This window comes from Carcharhinus amblyrhynchos, chromosome 25 (assembly GCF_965287045.1).
Source record: "Carcharhinus amblyrhynchos chromosome 25, sCarAmb.v2.hapA, whole genome shotgun sequence".
Classification (NCBI taxonomy): Eukaryota; Metazoa; Chordata; class Chondrichthyes; order Carcharhiniformes; family Carcharhinidae; genus Carcharhinus; species Carcharhinus amblyrhynchos.
In genome coordinates this window covers 29394714-29421336 of record NC_137348.1, presented here as the reverse complement: position 1 = coordinate 29421336, position 26623 = coordinate 29394714, and the positions used below count along the sequence as shown (strand labels likewise).

At 45.0% G+C, this 26623-nt stretch overlaps 1 protein-coding gene across 2 annotated transcripts in view; it reads right to left on the bottom strand.

The window, feature by feature from the left end:
• Window positions 1-25683, bottom strand: part of LOC145358438 (endoplasmic reticulum mannosyl-oligosaccharide 1,2-alpha-mannosidase-like) — a 59178-nt gene extending 33495 nt beyond the window's left edge. Inside the window, exons 1-5 of one of the 2 annotated variants that reach the window (XM_080212520.1) lie at window positions 25634-25683; window positions 20938-21080; window positions 18398-18506; window positions 9156-9259; window positions 5434-5591 (exon numbers count right to left, since the gene is read on the bottom strand). In XM_080212520.1, the coding sequence (XP_080068646.1) occupies window positions 5434-5591; window positions 9156-9259; window positions 18398-18506; window positions 20938-21042 (476 nt within the window). In that variant the 5' untranslated portion in view covers window positions 21043-21080; window positions 25634-25683. The remainder of the gene's footprint in view (window positions 1-5433; window positions 5592-9155; window positions 9260-18397; window positions 18507-20937; window positions 21081-25633) is intronic. The other variant, XM_080212521.1, reaches the window with a different exon arrangement.
• Window positions 25684-26623: the final 940 nt, after the last annotated feature.

Genomic DNA, 26623 nt, shown 5'->3' with positions numbered 1-26623 from the left:
GTCACAAGTAGGCTTACATTAACACTACAGAAGTTACTGTGAAAATCTCCTAGTCGCCACACTCCGGTGCCTGTTCGGGTACACTAAGGGAGAACTTAGCATGGCCAATGCACCTAACCAGCATTTCTTTGGGACTGTGGGAGGAAACTGGAGCACCCGGAGAAAACCCACACAGACACGGGTAGAACATGCAGACTCCACACAGACAGCAACCTAAGGCCGGAATCGAACCCAGGTCCCCGGCGCTGTGAAGCAGGAGTGCTAACCACTGTGCCATTCTCGAGGAGGAAGAATTATTAGGAATTACCTAGCATACTTTCTCCTCTCTGTAACCCTTCTTCAGTTATCACTAAAATGTTATTAACACTGGTTTAGCAACAAGAGCTGGATTTTCTTCCATCTGTTAATTCATTTTTTAAAAGTACTTCTCAGATGAAATACTCAGATGTTTTTCACTGAAATTGATGGCAATTTTGAAAAGTAGTCTGGAGCTTTTCAACTGATCAAAGTAACAACGGTTTTTAAAAGCTCACAGGAGAAATCACATCAGATGGAATGTATAGAAGGAAATGAAACATCACACAGCTCTGCCTGATGTGGAGAAAGAACATATTGCAACGCCAAATTGACAATATACTTCAGCTTGCAGACACAGCGATGGTGGGTACACTTCAAAAATATACCCTGCAGGATTACATGACTACCAAAATCCCAAAACAGTTCCAATCGTAACATTTTTTAAAACTGAACGGTCAGACGCCGAATGTGGGACACCACCAAAATTAAAAAAGTAAAAAGGCGGCAGGGTGGCCCAGTAGTTAGCACTGCTGCCTCAGTGCCAGGGACCTGGGTTTGATTGTAGCCTTGGGTGACTTTCTGTGTGGAGTTTGCACATTCTCCCACTGTCTGCATGGGTTTCCTCCGGGTGCTCTGGTTTCCTCCCACAGTCCAAAGATGTGCAGGTTAGGTTGATTGGCTATGCTAAATTGCCCCTTCGTGTCAGGGGAACTAGCAGGGTAAACACATAGGGTTACGGGGATAGGGGCTGGGTGGGAACGTGGTCGGTGAAGACTCAATGGGCTGAATGACCTCCTTCTACACTGCGGGGATTCTACGATATGAAAAGGAACAATCTAAATCAGAGATTAGTGATGAAGAGAAACACTATGGGCCTGATTTCACCTTTGCGTCACACCCGAAAACATGGTAAAGTCGGGCGTGAGGCTATTAACGTGATCCGGGCCCGCCTCCGTGCTGATAGCTACTTTCTGATTCCTTCGGATCCAGGAATGGCCGTGATGCGATTCACGCCTGAAATGGGGGCAATGGCGATTTAAATGCATTTGCACACACTTCAATTGAACTAATGAACTGCCCACCCACCTTTATCAGCATTTCCCCCTTTACCACTGCGTTCGCCAATCTAGAGTCGTGCCAAAACGGATCTGCTGAATAAAACTCTGTTTCGGGTGCTCCAGCTGCTGAAGAGGTAAGTTCAGAGCTTCCAACAGCTCTATGACTTAGAGCGGTGGTGTGGGGGGAGGGGAGGAGGGGGCCTTATCATTGTCTGATGGGGGGAGGGGTGCGGAGGAGGAGGAGGCGGGTCAGATTACTTCTGGGGGAGGTGAGGGAGGGAGGCCAGATCATTCTTTGGTGGGGAGGCGGGGTGATGCCAGATCATTCTCTGGTTTGCGGGGGGGAGAGAAGGGAGTGTGAGATGTATCATCTCTGGTTGGGGGGGGGGGGGGGGGGGGGCGCGGTGGGGAGGTGCAGATGAATCTCTGGGAGTGGGGGAGGAAGAGGGGGGCAGGCAGTCCGCTGGTACTCTGCAGCCGATCAGTGAGGGGGAAGGAGACCGGGGGTCGCGATTGGTCTGGGTAGCAGAAGCGGTGGGTGGATAAGGGGGACAGTTATGTCGTGGGATCGGGGTGATCTCTTTAGGGACCACTGCTCCCACTTTTCGCTCCCAGGCTGCTTTCTGAGGCCTGGGAGCGATGTGACACGGGTGCACTTTGTCAAATCTTTTTTTAACTGCGCATGCAAGTTCAGAGATCCAATCGTTTTGGGCACACTAAGCCACGCCCACAGCGCAATTCAGACTCGCAGATTTTTTTTTCAAGCTAAGGGGGTGCCTGAAAACAGATTTCCAAGTCAGATCTGAATTGCACCCAGGTTCAGCACTCAGAATGAAAATGGTAAAATCGGGCCCTATGGTTGGATATTAAAAGTCTATTGCACAGCAAGACAGAGGCAGATGAGGATTTCCAAAGCAGGATGCAACAGGATGGAATTTTTTTTTTGTTCTTAATCTAATTCAATTCAATCAGGTCCAATTCAGAGTCTCAACAAGTTGAGACATTCCCGATCCGAGCAGACAGGACAAGGCTCTCACCTCCTGTCTTGGGCTTGATCTACATGATCCAAGCTGATTGGAGTAGGTGTAGCTCCTCCTCCAGGGCTTGATCTAATTTGCATCTTAGCCAAAAGGCCGAGATGCCGCTTTTAAAACTTGCTTCAAATGAAGCTGAAATATAACCTAATGACTTCAACCAAGTACAGCATGTTGATACGACACTTGATCTTAGCAGGAGACTGTACAGTCAGTGAGGATTCAGGTGTGTGCCTTCACAAAGTGGAAAGAACGGTGGGGCCAAGTTCATCCATCTTTTACTGATTTACACTTGGATGTTCTTGCCAACTTTCTGCTGAACAAAAATTACATTAGAATGTGCTATAAATGCCGCAGATTAGCTTCGTAAAAATCGCCTATTAGTTATTTTGTTTGATATCTTAAAAATACACAAAATACAGAGCGGTTGTTTGGGGGTGGGGGGGGGTGGAGAAACGGTGGGGAGGAGGGGAGGAGTTCTCAAAATCTGTACCTAATGGACACAAAGCAATTCAAAGTATGGCCCAACAAGCATGTTATTCAATGTCAGCATGACCTTTGCCTGACAGCAAAGTACAATAGTTGGTTTTTTATGTCACCAGCAAATCCTGCCATTAAGATGTCAGTGGGCGAGTGCTGAATGCTCAAAACCCCCGGCACAATCGTCTTGCTGAAGAGAAAAATCAAAGATAGAAATCACACTGAGCTGATCTTTCTGGTTTGTGCATTTACAGCACCATGTCCACTTATCCTGAAGTGACATGAATATGTAGCCTGATTAACTTTCCGCAGCAGATCTACACAATGGTTATCACAAACCAAATGTCACTTTTTTGTGCTCAGTGAAAACAGACACAATGACTGTTGCATTACTAATTGCACTGAACAAGAGGCATGTGCATTTGTGTCTAAAGCCCAGAAAACCTGCAGAATTCATTCAGCTTAGTCTGTGACTGTTGAGCTAGAAGTTTAGATACATTGGGAAAGGAGGGAAAAGGGAGAGCCAGCATGGGGTGGGTGGGGAATAAGGGAAGAGAAGATAGCGAGGGAGGGCGCGAGCGGGAGAGCGAGGGAGGGCGCGAGCGGGAGAGCGAGGGAGGGCGCGAGCGGGAGAGCGAGGGAGGGCGCGAGCGGGAGAGCGAGGGAGGGCGCGAGCGGGAGAGCGAGGGAGGGCGCGAGCGGGAGAGCGAGGGAGGGCGCGAGCGGGAGGGCGCGAGCGGGAGAGCGAGGGAGGGCGCGAGCGGGAGAGCGAGGGAGGGCGCGAGCGGGAGAGCGAGGGAGGGCGCGAGCGGGAGAGCGAGGGAGGGCGCGAGCGGGAGAGCGAGGGAGGGCGCGAGCGGGAGAGCGAGGGAGGGCGCGAGCGGGAGAGCGAGGGAGGGCGCGAGCGGGAGAGCGAGGGAGGGCGCGAGCGGGAGAGCGAGGGAGGGCGCGAGCGGGAGAGCGAGGGAGGGCGCGAGCGGGAGAGCGAGGGAGGGCGCGAGCGGGAGAGCGAGGGAGGGCGCGAGCGGGAGAGCGAGGGAGGGCGCGAGCGGGAGAGCGAGGGAGGGCGCGAGCGGGAGAGCGAGGGAGGGCGCGAGCGGGAGAGCGAGGGAGGGCGCGAGCGGGAGAGCGAGGGAGGGCGCGAGCGGGAGAGCGAGGGAGGGCGCGAGCGGGAGAGCGAGGGAGGGCGCGAGCGGGAGAGCGAGGGAGGGCGCGAGCGGGAGAGCGAGGGAGGGCGCGAGCGGGAGAGCGAGGGAGGGCGCGAGCGGGAGAGCGAGGGAGGGCGCGAGCGGGAGAGCGAGGGAGGGCGCGAGCGGGAGAGCGAGGGAGGGCGCGAGCGGGAGAGCGAGGGAGGGCGCGAGCGGGAGAGCGAGGGAGGGCGCGAGCGGGAGAGCGAGGGAGGGCGCGAGCGGGAGAGCGAGGGAGGGCGCGAGCGGGAGAGCGAGGGAGGGCGCGAGCGGGAGAGCGAGGGAGGGCGCGAGCGGGAGAGCGAGGGAGGGCGCGAGCGGGAGAGCGAGGGAGGGCGCGAGCGGGAGAGCGAGGGAGGGCGCGAGCGGGATAGCGAGGGAGGGCGCGAGCGGGATAGCGAGGGAGGGCGCGAGCGGGATAGCGAGGGAGGGCGCGAGCGGGATAGCGAGGGAGGGCGCGAGCGGGATAGCGAGGGAGGGCGCGAGCGGGATAGCGAGGGAGGGCGCGAGCGGGATAGCGAGGGAGGGCGCGAGCGGGATAGCGAGGGAGGGCGCGAGCGGGATAGCGAGGGAGGGCACGAGCGGGATAGAGGGAGGGCGCGAGCGGGATAGAGGGAGGGGCGGGGGGGGGAGAGGGATGGAGAGGGGAAGAAAATGCACAGTGATAGAAAAGGAGATCGAACAGATTATAAATGACTGCCATGAGAAAAAGCCCAGGTATCCTCAGGCTGGGAACAACGGAGGTGAGAAACAATTATCAAGCATTATTATCTGATACAAGGAAGTGGCACATGAAGGCAAGTTTATAAAAAATAGTTTTGTTCCACAGCTTCAGGAACCAAATAAGACGTGCCCAGGATGGAATAGATAGATGGGCTTCCTCAGATATTCAAGTTTCAGAAGATTTTGGACTTTATAAACACAGCTGTGTGTTGTTAAGCACAAACTAAATATTTTGCATAGGAGGGGAAAACCCAAACCACGGAAGACAGTGTTAGCAATGAGATAGTAAAGCCCCAAGGAGAGATCAAGGTAAAAAGAGAGAGAGCAGCCGGTGCTCTGCTTGCTGAAGACATGGAAGGAAAACAAGTTTTGAAGAAACAAGAAACAATTGCCAGAATTTTACCACTGTTGACGCCGGATTCTCCCATCCTGTCGCAGCAAACGGAGATTTGGCTGGCCACCAAATTCTCCAACTGCGCTGCAGTGGAAACGTGGCCTCAATGGCCGATAAGTTCGCGTCCAATAATTCCACTACTTCACAGAGTAGCATGGATATCAAGATAAAGCATACCAGCCATGTGAATATGGAGCACATACACCTTGAAGGATACTGATAATGCCACAAGTGATGGTGGGTTATCATTCACTGAGTACCTAATCATATTGTCTTTCTCCTCCGCCTTGTCCTTGGCTATAGTTCCAGCTTCATCTTCTTTCTTACTGATTTTAGCTTTGTTTTCATTTTCGTTCCTCGACGATCTCTTCTGTAAAAATGGTGGCCCTCGCTTATTCAGATTTGGTCTTCGAGGTTTCTGGATTAAAACACACCTGTTAGTTAAAAGTAAACTAAAATGAAGCATGGCATTTTATTGACAATAGAGGGAAAGTACTCTGCATTTGCATCAGCCCTGTTCAGTTTACGAAACAGTATGCCTTTCACTGCAACACAATTGTAATTCATGATTAGCATACTATTTTCTATTGCTAAAGATCTAGGAATGCTCAAAATATTTAACGCTAACAACAGACACATTGTCATACAAATATATTTCTCATTTACAATAATCATAGTAAAGCAACTCATGTTTTCTCTCACATCTTTGACAGAATATTAAGCAACGGGTTAAGTTGCCAAAAGGAAACAGTAACCAAGGAGAACATCTAATTTGTTTTAAGTATTCTTTCCCGTTACGTGGGTGGCACTGGCAGAGCCAACATTTATTGTCCATCTCTAATTACGCTCGAGAAGTGATGGTGAGCCACCTTCTTGAACCGTTGCAGCCCGCGGGATGAAGATATGTTCACAGTGCTACTGATGATGTGGCGATGCAGGCATTGGACCAGGGTAAACACAGTAAGAAATCTCACAACTTGGTAGCCTGACGAAGGGGAAAAGCCCAGAAAGCGAGTGGCGTTTACTACCAAATAAACCTGTTGGACTTTAACCCGGTTTGTGAGGCTTCTCACAGTGCTATTGGACAGGGGGGTTTCAGAATTTGGACTCAGAGACAGATCTTTCTAGACGGTTGTAGTCATGGGTTTGGAAGACACTACCATCTACAAGATGAATTGCTACAACTCATCTTGTAGATGGTACACACTGCTGCCAATATGCACTCATGCTGGAGGGAATAAAAATGTTTAAGGTGGTGGATGGAGCGCTGATTAAACAGGCTATGTCCTGGGCAATGTCAAGCTTACTGTGTTGGAGTGTTGGAGCAGCACTCATCCAGACAAGTAAGGATGATGTTTTATTAGCATCCTATTGCACTCCCTCTGTAGCCAGGCAGAGGGTAAGAAAACCAAGACTGAACACAATACTCCAGATGTGGTCTCACCAAAACCCATATTTAAATTTATTTATTAATGTTACAAGTAGGCTTACATTAACACTACAATGAAGCTGCTGTGAAAATTCCTTAGTCGCCTGTGTGGATACACCGAGGGAGAATTTAGCATGGTCAATGCATCTAACCAGCACATCTTTTGCACTATGGGAGTAAACTGAAGCACCCAGAGGAAACCCATGCAGACATGGGGAGAACACGCAGACTCCACACAGACAGTGACCCAAATCGGGAATCAAACCCCGGTCCCCGGATCTGTGAGGCAACAGTGCTAAACATCGTGTCACTGTGTTGTCCTATCCAACCACACATAGACTTTCTTACTCCTGTACTCTAATCCCCTTGTAATGAAGGCTTACATACCATTTGCTTTCCTAATTGCTTGCTGCAGTTGCATGTTAGCTTTTAGTGACTAATGAACAAGAACAACCAAGTACCTTTTGGGCATTTCCCAATCTCCTCCCATTTAAGAAATAGTCTGCATTTTTGCTTTTCCTACCAAAGTAATAACTTCACATTTTTCAACATTAAATTCCATCTGCCAAGTTCCTGCCCAGTTAGCCTGTCCAATCTCATTAAACTTTGTGTCATATATTGGAAACACTACATCTGGTCCCCCCAATCCAATTCATTGATATAGACTGTGAATAGCTGGGGTCCAAGTACTGATCCTTGCAGTACTCCACAGTCCATTGCAAACCCGAGAATGATCCATTTATGCCTATCGTTTAATGTCTGTTAACTTTTGTCAAGAGGAGGATGATCACATTCTGTCTTGCTGGAGATGATCATTGTCTTACACTTGCGTGGTGCAAATGTTAATTGCCACTGATTACCCCAAGCCTGAATATTACCCAAGTTTTGCTGCATGCTGTATCTGTGGAGTTACAAATGGCACTGAACACAGTGCAATCATGAGTGAATATCAAGGATTCTTTAACGCCATAGTCGGTACAATGCTGCCTTGACGTCAAGGGCAGTCCCTTTCAGTGCACCTCTGGCATTCAGCTCGTTTGTCCATGTTTGGACCAAAGTTGAAGTCTGGTCCTGGCAGAACTCAAACTGAGTTTCAGTGAGTAGGTTGTTGCTGTCTAAATGCCTCTTGATATAGCTCGTGACAACACCTTCCATTACTTTATGTTGATTCGGAATAGACTGATGGGAGATTTGCCCTAGTTTTTGTGGTCAGGACACCTGGACAATTTTCCACTTCGCCGTACTGGAACAGCTTGATTAAAAGCACAGTTTGTTCTGGAACGCACGCACTGCAGCTAGGGAGTTGTCAGGGTGCACAGCCTTCGATGATCCGTATGGAATCAGCTATTTCTTCACATCACCTAAAGTGAATTGAATTGGCTGTAATAGTAGGAGGAGGTTAAGATGGATCATCCACATGTCTGTTCTGCTGAAGCTGACTGTAAATGCTTCATGTCTGTCTTTCATATTCACCTGCCTGCTCTGCTATTGAGGATGGGCATGTTCATAAAGCCTTGCTCTCTCATTAGTTGTTTAACTGTCCACCACCATTACCAAGCCACTGTTAGTGATAAACATTGAAGTCTTCAACCAGTTATGTTCTAAGCCCAGAAAGATAATACAAGGAAATGTTAAATATTTATAATAAAAACTGACTACTCTTTGAAGCAATGCCATGTACGTACTGTTTTTATTTAATTAGTCATCATTTTGAAATAAACCTTTTCACAAACGTGCAGTATATACTAAGCAGCGATCACTGTCTTGAGTCCTTCGAACTCTGTTTCTCTGATAAATTTAGGTTCCTCTAACTCAGCATTTCCATAACTGGGTTCCGCAGAACTGTGGGCTTCCGGGAGACTTGTGCAGGGTTCCGCAGTGACTCCGGCAAATTTAAATGTGAAAAAACGCTGTCCTTTCAGCCTACCCAATCAAAGGCACTTTTCACAGTGCATTGGCTGCCAATTCGTCAGCCTATCAGCAGCCAATGTACTGAAAGGAAAAGGGACAGGCCAGTGCCTGTGGTAATGAGGTGACTGCGTAGGCAACTGAGGGTGGGGGTTCTGTGCAACCAAAAGAGAGGCACAAGCATGATGGAGATACATTAGTAGTAGCATTCCCATTAAAAAGGACAAGAAGGTAAGACTTAAATATTTGTTTGAAAATAGGACCTTTTCATTACAATAAATGTAAACATAAAAGGAATAGAATATACTCTTATCAATTTGTTTTTGTATGTTTGCACCTATTGCACAAAGAGAATAAAATGTTTTGAGGTTTAAGTCTTCAATATAATAAGACTGTCCCCTTGGGGGATTCTGCCAATATTCTTGGGAGGTCAGAAGGGTTTCATAGCTGGTAAAGTTTGGGAAACCCTGCTCTAACTGACTAGTTTACTACCTTCTCCAAGCCAGGCTTCTCTTGCCATTTGCACTTACTGTTCATATTCACCAACGGTCTTCCTGTGTCCACCATTCAACAACTGATACTCAAAGCCAGCTAAAATAAATTTAATATCAGATTACAACTGGTTCTAACTAATTGTTCAGTTACCTGTGCTTGTGAAAAAGGCAGTGCTCTGGGGAACGGAACAGCTATTTCTGGTCTAACTGCGGGCTTGGCTTGCTTCAGCTCCCCATCATGGTGACTTTCATCTGCTGAACACAAAGAAAGGGACTTCTTAAACATGTTAATAAACTTTAGTGCCATCTATTATGTATGATCCTGGAAAAGATAAGGTATAATCTCACATCTTCAACATATGAATTTGACATTGCTCCAGCAATATAAAGTCACAGATGACCATTGCCTGACTGGTGGTTATTTTAACCTGAGGATCATCGCACCTCAGGTGAGGGGCAAGGTTGAGAAGGCCTTCATGAATAATCTCAGCCCTATCGGAACTGAACCCACACTGCTGCATCGCTCTATATTATGAAGCAGCCATCCAGCTAACTGAGTTAAACTGACTCCTGACATAAAATACACAAAAGTTACAATGGGATGGAAAAGCTAGAATCCAACTTTAAAACTGATATATTCTTAGTATGCTGTAACACGGTGGCACAGTGGTCATCACTGTTGCCTCACAGAGCCAGGTACCTGGGTTCAATTTTCGGTTGGGTCACTGTTTGTATGGAGTTTGCATGCTCTCCCCATATCTGCGTGGGTTTCCTCCAGGTGCTCCGGTTTCCTCCCACAGTCCAAAGGTGTGCAGGTTAGGTGGATTAGCCATGCTAAATTCTCCTTTAGCATACCCGAACAGGTGCCAGAGTGTGGCGACTAGGGGATTTTCACAGTAACTTCATTGCAGTATTAACGTAAACCTACTTGTGACCGATAAATAAACTTTTAACTTTAACAGGTACGGTACAGTTAAGCAAAACTTTCTCCCCCTTGTACTCCAGCCTCAAGGTTGTACCTGTGCAATAATTTGTACGGAAACCTTGTCAAATGCCTTTCACGATCGTAGAATATTCACGGTTACAATCAGCTGATATAGGAGCAAGTCCTATACCGAGACAAGGCAAACTTTGCAAAAACGCATATTAGTGTCAAAAGGGAACATGATAGGGCATAGTTGTAATAGGATCTGGGGGTCAAAAAACCTGTGCAACAATCAATCTTACAGCTCATGCATGATGAGTGATCACTTGATTAAGATACCGCACAGCTGGTGACAGTAAGAATGAGTCTGGCCAAGAGAAGGTGCAGAAAACTGTTTAGGACAGAGATGGGTAAAACGTATAAAAACTTGTATCACGAAAATAACTTCAAGTGCTGGTTAACTTCCTGCATCTTCTGCTGCGGTTCTGTGCAAACTTAATCACGTCTCACGTTCCACGCTAGAGTATTAAAGAAAAAATTAAGACAGACCTACGAGTTAGTTGAACGCTGAAAGAAAATCAACTTGTATGTCACTAGTTTCCTCTGAATATTATGTGTCTGAAATACAACCATGTTACATGTGTTAACAAGCCCTGTTTTGCAAGCATGGTAAAATGTATGATGTGACAGAGTGTGTTTTCATGTACAAAGTCATTTGGGTGTATTTTGAAACAGAACATGATCAAACAAGCAATGATCTTATACGATCAGCTGAAGGAAAGATGTTTCTATTTTCCTTTTGGGAAGGAAGAATGGAATGGAAAGGGCTATACCAGGTCTATAACATACAGCCAAACCCATAGCCATGTCATGATGCTACAGATGTGAAAACTAATGAGAACAGCATCTGCTGGCAAACTGACTTTTTTAATTTGTAGAGCTAATCAGTTATGGAGCAGCAGGAATCAGGTTAATGTAAAATGGCTTGACTGATCACTGCAGTTTAATACTATAAAATGAACAAATAACTGTTGAGGGCCATAGGTGCACTCAACCATGCTGCAGATACAGTGACTTCTGTAAAAGAAATTGTAATACTGGATAAAACTGAACAGTCTGAGATTGGGTTTCATGGATTTGGTTCAGAACAAAGTTAGTAATATTTAACCAACAACCTCAGTGCTCACCTCAGTCACAGGATTCTAATTTCACCCCCACGCAGAACTCAAAATGCTTTTCTAAGTATGTCATAAGCAGCCTGTATGTGTGAACCTTATTACAACACATCTCCAATGGGTTGATACATGTTTCAAGGTCGCATAATAGCATGACAGATCCATATTTTGCCTAGGGGCTCAAAGTGTTGAAAGGTTATTCCAGCGTTCTACATGTAAACAAAACTCAACATTAAAAGGCACAATAAGTTGCCATAATCCATGATCCAAACTCAAAGCTTTGTTATTCAGCTGAATACCAAGGCTCTCCCCTGCTGCTGGTCACATCAGTAAATAGTATCACTGTGAGAAACACATGTCGCACCCCAAGATCAAAAATTGCAAGGGAGGAGCAACGCTGGGTCATTGAATACATTCAAGGGTGAGTTATGTGTATTTTTGATTGACAAGGGGCGTCGGGGATAATGGAAGGGGGAGGCACAGACTGGGAAGTGGAGTTGAAGCCACAGTCAGATCAGCCATGATTTTATCACACGACAGATCAAGCTTGATGGGCCAAACGTGACTCTTCTTAAAAATTTGTTCATGGGACATGGGTGTCAGTGGTTGGGCTAGCATTTATTGCCCATCCCTAATTGCCCCTTGAACTGAGTGGTTCAGCTAGACCACTTCAGAAGGCATTTAAGAGTCAACCACATTGCTGTGGCTCTGGAGTCTCATGTAGGCCAGACCAGATAAGGATAGCAGATTTCCTTCCTTAAAGGACAACAGTGAACCAAGATGAGTTTTAAAGACAATTAACAATGATTTTGTCATGGTCATCATTAGACTTTCAATTCCAGATTTTTATTGAATTCAAATTTCACCATCTGATGTGGTGCGATTTAAACCTGGCTTCACCAGATTTTAGGTGTCTGGATCACTAGGCCAGTGAAAATACCAATGTGCCACAGCCTACTGTTCCTAATTCCTGTAACGCTGCTAAGGCATGAGGAAGGCAATTAAGTTCCGAGTTAAACCCATAAAGGAGTCCTTAGTTGTTGAAGAAAACGTTCTTCTTTAAGGTTGTGTAACACACAAACTTCACTTTAAATTTCCTACATTACTGATCCCAAGGTAGTGGATAGCTGGTGTGATAATGTGCTTAATTGTCTGCTTTCACATGCTATAATTTCTATTAAATGGAATGGTAATTTTGGCTCTCCTTGACACCCAGCAGCTCACATTTTCTCAAAAGCAGTTCCCTTCACAGTCTGTGTGTGACCACATATTCTCTGGAGGCTAAGAGGTGGTGGGTTGTGTGAGAAGGGGTTAAAATCCAAATATGGTGGAGGTGCAGAACTGGTGGAAGTGAATCAGCAGCCGTTATACATTCTGCCAAATTCCTTGTTCCATTAAAGTCAATCCACTACTAGGCCAAGTTTTATTTCTAGTGACTGTACCTTCACAGTTACTAAAGTATAGCTGCAATTCGTATCTACATTTATATGTTTGCAGTGCTGCCTATATCCATAGAATTGAGATTGCAAGTTAGATCCTTAATAACTTTGCTTTTGAGAAACATGTTTTCCATTAGTTCTTACAAGTCAGTACTTGATAGATCAGAAAATGAGAGTTATAAACTTAATTTGCAAAACCAAAGATACAGATTATGAAATTCCATTTCACTTTACCATCGGCTGTGAGCAATTTAATTAAATGAACAGAATTTAAAGCTCCCACCCACCATTTCCCATCCATCATTTATTTCCACATCCCACAAGTCACACAAAAATCAAGCACACTTGGGGATTTGTTTGCTAAAATCCATTGTTGGTGATAAAGGATCAGCACCTTTCAACATCTACATTTGTAAAGTGCCGTCTGATAAAAGTTTCTACGGTACCCTCTTACTATCAGAGGATGTTGCTACATTGCTTTGGCAGAGGCACGGGAGTAGGTGTCCATCCCATCCTCTTGGCCAGGCTAGGTGAGTGGCGTAGGGAGGTTACATGAGAGGAAACTGGGGAAGAAACAAAATAAGATTACCTCTCAAAAACTGCACAGGGGCTTCATAAACATCACACTTGTTTGGCATTATAATGTCACTGTGAGCAGAGCTACCCCTCAGATCCCCCTAGTTTTTATAAATATATAAAAAGGAGGAGACTGGCTAGGGTGAATGTTGGACCCTTAGAGGATGAGAGGGGGTTTTAGTGGTGGGAGGAAATGGCTGAGGCCTTGAATAAGTTTTTTGCTTCGGTCTTCACGGAGGAGGATGCGAATAGTTAGCCGGGTGTTAACGATGGAAAGATGGTAGGAGTGGAGGGCCTGAATGAGATCATTGTTACTAGAGAGGTAGTGCTCGACAGATTAGTGGGACTGATGGTGAACAAGTCCCCAGGACCGGATGGAATGCATCCCAGGGTTCTGAAGGAAATGGAGGAGGTGATAGTGGATGCCTGAGTGATTATTTTCCAAACCTCGCTGGATTCCGGGGAAGTGCCGGAAGATTGGAAAACGGCTAATGTTACGCCGCTGTTTAAAAAGGGTAGCAGGCAAAAGGCAGGGAATTATAGGCCGGTTAGTTTAACGTCTGTTGAAGGAAAAATGCTTGAATCTGTCATCAAAGATGAAATAGCGAGGCATCTTGAGAAGAATTGTTTGATAGAGCAGACGCAGCACGGGTTCGTTAAGGGGAAGTCGTTTCTGACGAATTTATTGGAATTCTACAAGGACGTGTCTAGTGCGGTGGATGGAGGGGAACCGGTGGATGTGGTGTTTCTCGATTTTCAGAAGGCGTTTGATAAGGTGCCGCACAAAAGGTTGTTACAGAAGGTTAGGGGCATGGAGTTGGGGGTAAGGTGTTAGCGTGGATAGGGGATTGGCTGTCAAATAGGAGGCAGAGAGTGGGTGTCAATGGGTGCTATTCGGATTGGCGGTTGGTGACTAGTGGAGTGCCCCAGGGATCGGTGCTGGGGCCTGAGCTATTTACCATTTACATAGATGATCTGGAGGAGGGAGCCGAGTGTAAGGTGTCGAAATTTGCTGATGACACAAAGATAAGTGGAACAGCAAATTGTGCGGAGGGTGTGGAAAGTCTGCAGAGGGATCTAGATAGGAACGAGTGGGCGAGAACCTGGCAGGTGGAATACAATGTTGGCAAGTGTGAGTTATCCACTTTGGTAGGAATAATAGTAGGAAGGACTACTACTTACAGGGCGAAAAGCTGCAGCATGCTACGGTGCAGAGGGACCTGGGGAGTCCTTGTGCATGTCACAAAAACCCAGCCTACAGGTGCAGCAGGTGGTCAGGAAGGCAAATGGGATGCTGGCCTTCATAGCGAGGGGGATTGAATATAAAAGTAGGGAGGTCTTGCTGCAACTGTGCAGGGTACTGGTGAGGCCGCAGCTGGAGTACTGTGTGCAGTTTTGGTCGCTGCACTTGTGCAAGGATATTTTGGCCTTGGAGGGAGTGCAGAGGAGGTTCACTAGGCTGATACTGGAGTTGAGGGGGTTGAGCCATAAAGAGAGGCTGAATAGACTGGGCTTGTACTCGTTAGAGTTTAGAAGGATGAGGGGGGATCTTATTGAGACGTATAAGATGATGAAAGGGATGGATAGGGTAGAGGTGGAGAGGTTCTTCCCACTCAAAGGACAGCAGGACTAGAGGGCACAGCCTCAAGATAAGGGGGTGCAGTTTAGAACAGAGTTGAGGAGGAACTTCTTCATTCAAAGGGTGGTGAATCTCTGGAATTCTCTGCCCGTTGAAGTGGTGGAGGCTACCTCGCTAAATATATTTAAGACACGGGTAGATAGGTTTTTGGTAGGCAAGGGGATTTAAGGGTTATGGGGAGAAAGCGGGAAAGTAGAACTGAGCCACTTCAGATCAGCCATGATCTCATTGAATGGCGGGGCAGGCTCGAGGGGCTAGATGGCCTACTCCTGCTCCTATTTCTTATGTTCTAGTGGCTGTGGGTGAGGTTGCCCTGTATCTGACGCATTTTAACAGAGTTGGGGCATGTGGCACATACCCAACTCTGTGCCAATTTTCAGACTTAGCTGTTGAGAAGGATCAGGAGACCATCGTCTCTGGTATGTTCTTTCTTCAAATGAAACTCCCTTCAATATATCATGTAGACATTTCCATATAACCCAGATGAAGTTAGCAACTCGCAATACATCAAAATCACAGGGATGAGCTAACGGTAGGACTCTGAATAGTGTGGATGAACAGAGGGATCTAGGTGCATGTGTATATAGATCCCTGAAAATTGGGAATCAAGTAGATAGGGTTGTTAGGAAGGCATACGGTGTCTTGGCGTTTATTGGTAGGGGGATTGAATTTAGGAGCCGCAGCGTCATGTTGCAACTGTGCAAAACTCTGGTGCAGCCGCACTTGGAGTATTGTGTGCAGTTCTGGTCCCCACATTATAGGAAGGATGTGGAGGCTTTGGAGAGGGTGCAGAGGAGGTTTACCAGGATGTTGCCTGGTATGGGGGGGGAGGTCCTATGAGGAGAGACTGAGGGATTTGAGGTTGTTTTCGTTAGAAAGAAGGCGGCTAAGAGGGGACCTTATTGAAACATATAAGATGATTAGAGGTTTAGATAGGGTGGACGGTGATAGCCTTTTTCCTTGGATGGAGAAAGCTAGCACGAGGGGGCATAGCTTTAAATTAAGGGGTGGTAGTTATAGGACGGATGTCAGGGGTAGGTTCTTTACCCAGAGGGTGGTGAGGGATTGGAATGCCCTGCCTGCTGCAGTTGTAAATGCACCTAGTTTGGGGGCGTTTGAGAGATCTGTGGATAGGTTTATGGATGGAAAGGGTTTGGTTTAGGTTAGAGGGTCATTGCTTTTTAACTGGTCGGCGCAACATCGTGGGCCGAAGGGCCTGTTCTGCGCTGTTATGTTCTATGTACAGCATTAGTAACCTTTCCAAAAGGTTGTCTCTGCTTTCCCAGTGTGATTCAGTCTAGCAGCTTATGTGATTTTTAAACTTGTGATATTATTAACCTTTTCAGTGGTTTGGAGTTTGGTTGTTTCTGTCTAATTGATTGAAGAGCCTGCCTATTACTAGTCCTGCTCTCAGGTGCCAGAAGAGAATGCAATGCCAGATGTCAAACTGTTGCCTGCAGCATGCTGGAAGGCAGCTGTGTTATGTCACATCATGTATCTCGTCATTGGCAGAACTTTTTGATTTATTATTGTCACATTATTAACATACACTGAAAAGTATTGTTTCTTGCGCGCTATACAAACAAAACATACCATTCATAAAGAAGGAAACGAGACAGTGCAGAATGTAGTATTACAGTCATAGATAGGGTGTAGGGAAAGATCAACTTAATGCAAGATAGGTCCATTCAAAAGTCTGACAGCAGCAGGCTCTTCAATCAATTAGACAGAAACAACCAAACTCCAAACCACTGAAAAGGTTAATAATATCACAAGTTTAAAAATCACATAAGCTGCTAGACTGAATCACACTGGGAAAGCAGAGAAAACAACAGATCTTGATTTAAGCAGACCCAGATAAGAGTCAAGGATGATAAAACTCCAAATTTCAATGGAGGCTTCAGTCACACAGTATACATATAAGGCTTCCATTGAATCAAGTGCAGCTGCAGCTTGTCAGTATCTGTTACCGCAATGAACAATGTATATAGGACAAAGAGGTTGGGGGGTATACCATTGGTCAGACATCTAGCTATCATACACATGTCCGGAGGATGGTGGATAGCAAAAGAAACACTTGTTAGATGATATTATAATTAGGTTGACATGCACAAATTGTAATTGGACAACATTACCTTTAAGTAAAATAGTTCTGAGTGGAGTTATACAAATGTTCATCTCTGACTGGTATATGCTAATTACTTTTAATCGAATTTGGAAATATACGTATCTGTGTATCCAGTACTTTAGACTGCCCAACCAACTAGTAATCTGGAGTCCTTGCCGTAGCTTGTAATAAACAACCAATTTAAAAACTCTAGAGTTCTTCATCTGGTCACTTGAAGAGGATGAGGTCTGTAAGCAGCTGCCCATCACAGCACCACAACACCAGAAAGTATCAATTTGACTTAATGAAATGTAAAAACACAGGAAGCAAAACAAACATTGTAGAAAAAAGGATGAAATTAAGGGAAAGATACATAAAAAGACACAGAGAGGAACAGTAAAAATAAAATCTCCAAAACCAATCAAATACTAAAGGAATGAGAATGCCAACTTGTAAAACAATTTTTTTGAGGCCAGAGTGGTTGTTGGTAGTACTTACCACTACTATCTGATTTAAAATTCATTTACATCAGCCTCAACTTTTTTTGACCTGTTTAGTGAGTAACTATTGGATCAGTACTCCAACTTCACCTCATTACATTAGCTTCAATGCTGTGTTTCATGGGCAAGGGCTGATAGCAGGATACCTTGTGGAGGGATAGGAACTTGGACTACAAATTTTAGATTTCCATTTTTAAACATGCAAACGCAGACTGTAGAAGTTGCTACTTTATTTACTCTGTGGTAACGGTGAGCATTAAAGCTTAAAGTTTATTTCTTAGTCACATGTACACTTATGTTAACACTGAAATGCTGTGAAAATCCCCGAGTCACCACACTCCGGTGCTTGTTCGGGTACAGAGGGAGAATTTAGCATGGCCAATGCATCTAACCAGCATGTCTTTCGCACTATGAGAGGAAACCAGAGCACCCAGAGGAAACTCATGCAGACATGGGGAGAACGTGCAGATTTCACACAGATAGTGACGTAAGCCAGGAATCGAACCCAGAAATCAGGCACTGTGAGACAGCAGAGCTAACCACCGTTCCACCGTGCCTCCCTTAGTGTTTACTCTTAGTGTTCTACTTAATGCAAAATCCAGGCCAATGTTTTTTTTTTAATGTTTAAGGTCTGATGAAAGGTCTCGACCAAAAACATTTGCCGGAATTCTACCGCCTCACCCGCCACAGAGTCAGAGCTGGCGAGGGGCGGACAATGGAAATACCCTCGAGTAGGTTATTCCATCACGCTCAAGCGAGGTCAAAAAATCCCGCCCACTATCTTTGCTTCTCTCTCCATAATTGCTGCCAAAATTGCTGAGAGTGTTTGCAGCATTTTCTGTTTTACTTCTGTTCAATGCATTTACCTTAAACATATTACTCACACAAAAAGATGTCATCACCAATGAGGCATAAAACAAGTTCATTGTAGCACCGCCAAAACGCTCAATGTTTTGAAGCAAAGCAATGGAACTGCGTTCAAATCAGCAACTAAAGAAAAGCTCCATTCCAAAAGGCTGGGGTGGTTCTTACCTTGCCATCGTTCAGACAGGTTGGGGTATGCCGCAATACCAGAAACCACCATGAAGACAAGCAGGAATGCAATTAGGCTCCGCTGCAATCTTGATAGCTGTTTCCATTTCTAATTTGAAAAATGAATTGTACTTGAAAAGATACAGAACAGTGGAAACAACTGTAATTACCTGATAGCTCATGATGGCATGTTCTGTGTAGTAAGCATCTTTAAAGAAAAGCCATCATTCTTTCTTAAGTTTCAGGAGCTTGTTATTTACTTCAGGTTTCTTACCCAATTGGACAGGCTAGAGGCTGACAAAGTCATCCTTTAGTTATCTATCTATCAGGAGACAATGCAAGATTAGCTTGAGACAAGTATCCTTAATTTTCTATCCTTGCTGGTGGAAAAGCATCACCCTTTATCCAGCGAGAGGACAGTCAAAGTTAACGTCATAATATTGACTAAAGCACAAACCCATAAGCACAGCATCCGGAATTAGCAAATTTATTTGGGGGGCAAAGGATTTCAAAGCAGTTTCTTCTCATTTTGGACTTTGAAAATTCAGCCAGATTTGTAAGTGAGGTTTTGCAAACCCAGGCGTCACGGGGGTTACAGATAGTGCGACATGAACCCAAGATCCCTGTTGAGACCGTCCTCATGTGTGCGGAACTTGGCTATCAGTCTCTGCTCAGCGACTCTGCACTGTCGTGTGTCATGGAGGCCGCCTTGGAGAATGCTTACCCGAAGGTCAGAGGCCGAATGCCCGTGACTATCTGTAACCCCTGTGACTTGCCTGGGTTTGCAAAACCTCACCTACTGTACTGTCTGGAGACAATACACATCTCTTTAACATGTGATCAGTGCTCCTTCCACTCATATTGTCGGCCACTTTAAGACTTGAATAGCGGGCTAGGTGTAAAGATTTGCATTCTAATCAGTAATCTGTAAACTGTCTGTGCTTTATATGCTCTGTCTGAGGCCAGAACTCTCCATTCACCTGACGAAGAGGTTAACCTCGAAAGCTTGTGAGTTTACTATCAAATAAATCGGTTGGACTTAAACCTGGTGTTGTCAGACTTACAACTGGAACAGCCCAGGACAGATCAGGAATTGAATTAATACCCAACCGATCACTGCAATCTCCACATCATAACCGATCACTACACCAGACCTTCACGCTTGAACTATCAAAACAATTCAACTCTTGACATGGTCAGTCATTGAGGGTCAGAAACAGTAACCCCATCCGCACTCACATTTCTTATTGGGCTTGTTCTGTTCCAATTTTGTGCGGCTGAACATTTGGAAAGATGTTACTTTAGCACTGTTGCCTCATTGGCAGATGAATCCAAGAAAAGGACATCGTAAGTGAAAGCTCCAAATTAGTGAGAATGTGCTTTTACTCTGTACACATGATCACTGAGCTCTACAGTGTGCGCATGTAGTCTACAAAAACATAAGTTTAGATACTCTGAGCTAGGCCAGTGGGACACCTTGAAGGAAACAGCACTGCAGCAGCTCCAACAGAGGACATTCTCTCCCAGAACGACAATATATACACTCTTATTAACAAAGGCAGTGTTATAAGGTTAGTGGCACACACTTATTCTACACAAGCTCCTCTTACTGCTTCATCACAAAGTGGTCCAGCTAAGCGGGATCCAGTCTCAGCATCGATCAAGCACCCAGTCTTGGATAAACATGGCATGGAGAATACAAACTCACCCTGAACTGAACACGAAGAAACACTAAAGAAAATCCAGTTGATTTTCTGATGTAGATTCCAGCTATGAAGCACTCAATGGAAGCTGCTATTCACACTTGCAGTATCCCCCTAATGCGAAACAGGAAACTCTGACTCATCATCCAACATTGTGTGAAAGGCACTGACCGATGTTTAGTCACACTGTCCTTTCACATCATGATGCACACAACCGAGATACGAAGACTGCAACAATCTGCTGGTGAGTACAACAAACATCAAAACCTGGAGTTCAACCCTCTTGGCAGCAATGAAGACCAAGACCTACCACACCCCCATCCTTATTCAACAGGCTGACAACAGCATTAAACACAGTAAGAAGACTCACAACACAAAGGCATATATATGCCTTTCTCTGACCAGAACCTTCCACACACCTGACAAAGGAACACCGTTTCCGAAAGCTTGTGGGATTACATCAAATAAACTGGTTGAACTTAAACCTGGTGTTGTGAGACTTCTTACTGTGTTTACCCCAGTCCAACGCCGGTATCTCTGCATCATGAACAGCATTAAAAACAGGGCCCTATGAAACGGCTCTTAAAACAAACTGGTCGGAAAATAATTAAGTCATTTTGTCCCTTTTCTTGGAAGAAAGTCGTTGGGAGGAATTTTCCCATCCCACGTGCCTCGGGAATCGCAGCAAGTGGGATACGGACCATGCAAAAGTCCAGTGACTTTGGGCGGGATTTTCCGGCTTTGAGGTGAGCCAGGTGGAAAATCCAGTCCACTGTCTTCCAATTCAATCAAAAGCTTTATAGCTATTGAGGGAACAAACTACCTCATCTGCCTTACCCGCCAGCAGGATTGCCTCCTCCAGGCCTTACTGTTGTCGTAGGTTCTTCCAGCCTGACTACCCAGCGTCACAGATATAAAGTCCCTCCGTTGTGGCGAATACATCCTTCAGGTTTCCTGGGAGGAAGGCACTTTCCAATACACTGCAAGTTGATTCAATGGAAAAAGCATTGATACTAGTCTTATTTTTAAACTTACAAGAGTTCCATGGGAACAATCACATTTGTCTTTCTCAATGTGAAATAAGATAAGATTATAGCGGTCAAGGTTACAGCCGTTCACAAAAAAAATTGTATAATGCATGGTGCAGCAATCCTCATTAAAGTGCAATGGGGATGGAGTTGGAATTGAGTGGTCAGAAGTAGTGGGAGGAACACAGCAAGAAGCTATTCAGACTATCAAGCCTGTTCTTTTATTCAATGACATCGTGGCTGATTTGTACCTTAAACTCCAATCACCCACCTTGACTTTGTAACCTTTCACAAAAAAATCAATTTCTATTTTAAAATTGATCTAGACTTTACAGCTTTCTTTTGAGGGGAAAGAAGATCCAGATTTAACTTAGCCAAGATGTGCTTCCTGGCATCACCCTAAACAGCCCAACATGAATGTAAAGGTTAGGCACCCCAGTTCTGGCCTCTCCCACTGAAGAAAAATAGGAGCAGAAGCTTCAATCTTTCCTCAATTCTTCAATAGCCAAAGTGAACCTTAAAGTAACACAGAAAAGGCCTCTGGCCATCTGGTTTCTTTTGGACTAGCCAAGGAACATCATGGTTTGCTTTTTGAAAAGGACACAATCCACTGACATTCCTTGGTTAGCACAAAGTTATTAGGAAGGCTTGAAGTATACTTTGCACCTTTCCTAAGACCATTCAAGTCAGCGCTTTGTTAATTCACAGGATGCACCCCCTTCACCATCCCCACTTCGATTGGACTATCTGCTCTAGGGGCTGAAGTTGAAAGTGCCTTGGGTCACATATAGCAAACATAGGCAACAGTGGAATAGTGGTTATGTTATTGTACTAGCAATGTGGACGCCTGGATTAACAACTCAAAAATGTTCAAATCCCACCTTTGCAACCGGGGAATATAAATTCAATAGTAAGTAAATCTGGAATCATGTCATCATTGTAAGAAGCCATCCAGATCACTAACGTCCTTACCCAATCTGGCCTGAATGTGACTGAATAGCTTAGGAAGCCAGTCAAGGGCAATGAAGGGTAGACATTAAACACTGGCCTTGCCAGAGACATTAACAATTCATACATAAATTTTAAAAATGACCTTAACACTTGAATTTCTGGTTTGCAACCGAGAAGTTGAGCAAAGTTTGTACCAAAGGATATTAATAATTATTTCACTAGTAACATAAATGTAAAGTTTTTCAATCGCTATGAGTGGTGAACTTGGATATTTGCAAACTTCACACCAGGGTCATTTTGAAAACAAACAAATGATGGTTATATTTAATGTTGACATTCGCAATAAGCAGATTTTCTTAAACTCAAGTTTCCTAAAATCTCACCTGTTGAGAGATTTGCCCATGAAGCCCTTTAACAAAGGGGCAGCACGGCGGTCAGCACTGCTGCCTCACAGCATCAGGGACCCGGGTTCAATTCCCGGCTTGGGTCACTGTGTGTGTGGAGTTTGCACATTCTCCTTTTATCCATGAGTGCTCTGGTTTCCTCTCACAGTCCAAAGTTGTGCAGGTTAGGTGAATTGGCCATGCTAAATTCTCCCTCTGTGTACCCGAACAGGTGCCAGAGTGTGACAATTAGGGGGTTTTCACAGTATCTTCATTGCAGTGCAAATGTAAGCCTACTTGTGGCTAATAAATAAACTTTACGTTTTTTACTTTTTAGAAACTGGTAAAACTTCACATCTCGCAACACAATCACTCAATTTCCACTTCTATTTTCCTCCATGTGTTTATCCAGCAATTCCTCAGATGCATCTATGTGATTCAACCCCTGTTCCTGCGTAGGCATGTTCCACATTTAAGTCATTCTATGGGCAAATGTGTTTTTCCGAATTCCATGCTGGATTTATTATTATTTAATATCTACAATCTCTAGTTTTGTCTCCAAACCGAAACATTTTCATTATATCTACGCTATCATATCTATCCTCACCTTTCTTGTTCCTAGACGAACGAGTTCTAGCCCATTCAAAACATCCTTGACAGCGTTAATCTCTCAATTCTCATATCTAGTAAATTGTTCTGTGCCTTTGCCAGTATTCTTCTTTGATACGGAGACCAGAAACGTGCTGTTAACCAGGTGCGGTAAAACCAATGTTCTATATTTGTTGAAAAAACAACCCTATTGCTTTCTTTTATGGTCTTATTAACCTGCATCAATATTTTCAACAACGCGTGTCCGCACCCATATATCTCCTTATTCCTCTATCCCACTTAAGTTTCTTATATTTTAAGGAGTTTGGGCGGCACTGTGACGCGAGGGACTCAGGCTCAATTCTGGCCTCAGGTCACTGTCTGTGCGAAGTTTGCACATTCTTTCCAAGTCTGTGTGGGTTTCTACCGGGTGGTCCGGTTTTGTCCCACAGTCCAAAGATGTGCGGACTATGTTTATTGGCCATGCTCAATTGACGCTGGTGTCAGGGGAATTAGCAGAGCAATTGTGTGGGGTTAGGGGGATGGGACCTGGGTGGAATGTGGTCGGTACAGACTTGATAGGCTGAATGGCCTCCTTCTGTAACGTAGTGATTCTATGAGTAAATGGGAAGACGGTGGCATTGTGGTGACGTCACTGGACTATTAATAAAAAAGCCCAGACTAATTCCCTGGGAGCATGAATTCAAATCACAGAATTATAGATTACTGCAGTGCAGAAGAGGCCCTTCAGCACATCAAGTCTTCACCAACACAATGCCCTGACCTGCCCACCTAATTCCACTTGCCAGCACTTGGCGTGCCAAGTACTCATCCAGCTACTTTTTAGAAGGTGGTAGAGGCATCCTGCCTCCACCACCCTCCCAGGCAGCACATTCCAGACCAGCACCACCCTCTGAGTAAAAAAGATTTTCCCTCAAAGCCCCCCTAAATCTCCAACCCTTCGCTTTTACCTTGTGTCCTTTTGTAATTGACCCTTCAACTAAGGGGAACAGCTGCTCCTTGTCCACCCTGTCCACGCCCCTCATAATCTCAAACACCTCAAACAGGTCGCTCCTCACTCTTCTCTGCTCCAGAGAAAACAACCCAAACCTAACCTCTCGTTATAACTTAAATGTTCCATCCCAGGCAGCATCCTGGTGAATCTCCTCTGCACCCCCTCCAGTTCGTTCACATCCTTCCTGTAATGCGGTGACCAGCACTGCATACAGTACTCCAAGCTGTGGCCTTACCAAAATTCGTTACAATTTCATCATGAACTCTCTGCTTTTGTAATCTGTACCCCGATGGATAAAGCCGAGTGTGCCAAATGCCTTTTTCACCACCCTATTTACTTGCCTTTCCGCCTTCAGAAATCTATGGACAAACACACCGAGCTGGTGGGATTTAAATGTAATTAAGAAACTTGAATTAAAAGCCTAGTCTCAGTAATAGTAACCATGAAACCATCTGGTTCACTAATGTTCTTTCAGGAAGGAAACTGCTATCCTTATCTGGTCTGGCCTACGTGTGATTCCAGACCCACAGCAATATGTTTGGCACCGGGGCAATGAGGGAAGGCAACGAAATAAATTTAAAATATCCGTGTCAAAATGGAAGGAGAGACCGTAATGGGGTACAAAACAAGGAAAACAAACTGAGAAGCAGTGAATAATGCCATATTTAAGTTAAGTTTTTAAGTTTATTTATTAATGTCACAAGTAGGTTTACATCAACACTGCAATAAGGTTACTGCGAAAATCCCCTAGTCGACACTCTCCGGCACCTGTTCAGGTACACTGAAGGAGAATTTAGCACGGGCAATGCACCTAACCAGCATATCTTTCGGACTGTGGGAGGGAACTAAAGGAAACCCACGCAGACACAGGAAGAACGTGCAAACTCCGCACGGACAGTGACCCGAGGCCGGCAATCGAACCCAGGTCCCCTGGCGCTGCGAGGCCGCAGTGCTGACCCACTGTGACGCTGATATCTGACCAGTGCTGATCCGATGGTGCCCCTAACGACACTTTCTTGCCTTGTTGTTAACCGTCAACCCAGCCTTCCTCGGCCAAGCACTGAACAACCTCACTCATAAAGAGGACAAACAGAAGCTGACTGACTGACTAATTTTAGGTGTAATGTGGGTCCTGCTGTCAACTCCACGGGATGAAGATTAAATCCACTGAGGTGGCAAGTAGTTGTTTCCCTGACAGGAACCTGCCAGCATCAGGAGTGAAAGCCTGAAGGTGGAAGCAGCATAAAAATCCCATCGAAACACCACAAATTGTCCCTTTACTGAGTTAATCCGGTGACCGTGTAATCGGGTTCAGGTCAGGAGGTGGTCTGAACAGCGGTAATCAGGGCAGCTCCTGCCCCGGGACGCTGAATCCAGCCCCCTCACCCCCGGGCTCCTCTCTACTCGAGCAGCCGGTCCGAGCCGCGGCCTAGCAGCCGGCGGGGGCCTGGTGGGGGAGGGGGCTCCCAGCAGCCGCACTGCCCCGGGCTCAGGCCGGCCCCCTGTCCGGGAGTGCTGGCACCCACCTCGCCGCTGCCTGTCCCAGCCCTGTGCCCCCGGCTCCTCACCTTCCTCCAGCCCCCCGGTCCCTCCGCCCGGCTCCGGCTCCAGCTCCGCCACAGCCTCACTGCCGCTCGACACCTCCCACTGGCCTCAACAAGCAGCACATCAACAAAGCTGCAGCACTGTAACCACAATCAGCACTGTAACAGCAGGATTGTAACCACAATCAGCACTGGAAGAGCAGGATTGTAATAATAATCAGCACTGGAAGAGCAGGATTGTAATAATAATCAGCACTGGAAGAGCAGGATTGTAATAATAATCAGCACTGTCACCACATTCAGCACTGTAATAACAGAACTGTAATCACACCCAGCATTGGAATAAAAGAATTGTAATAACAATCAGCACTGTAATAATCAGATTGTAATGACAGGGTTCTAATAACAATAAACATTGTTATTCCAATCTTGCCGTGACAATCAGCATTGTAATAACAAAACAACTATAATGGTAACAAGCATTGTAATAACAATAAGGATTGTAATAATAAGCATTGCAATAACATGATTGTAATAACAATGAGCATAGGAATAATAATAAGTTGTAGTAACAATAAAAATAACAAATTGTAATAACAATAAACATTAATAATAAACATTGTAATACAATAAAATAATAACAAACATTGCAACAATATGCATTGAAATAATAAAAAAGATGACAAATATTGTGATAGAGGAATACAATCATAACTAGTACTTTTATACAATGAGTACTATAATATTGATATTGTAATATCAATAACATAATAAAAATTATAATAAATATTGTAACTATAAGGATTGTAATAACAAGAATTATAATAATAAACACTACAATAAACATTGTAATAATAACAATAATTGGAATAACAGTAAGGATTGTAAACATTTTAATAACAGTAAGGTTTACAACAAGATTACAATAAAATAAGGATTGTAATAAAAACAAGGCTTGTAATAACAGTAAGGATTATAACAACAATAAGCATTGCAATAAGAAGGATTGCAGTA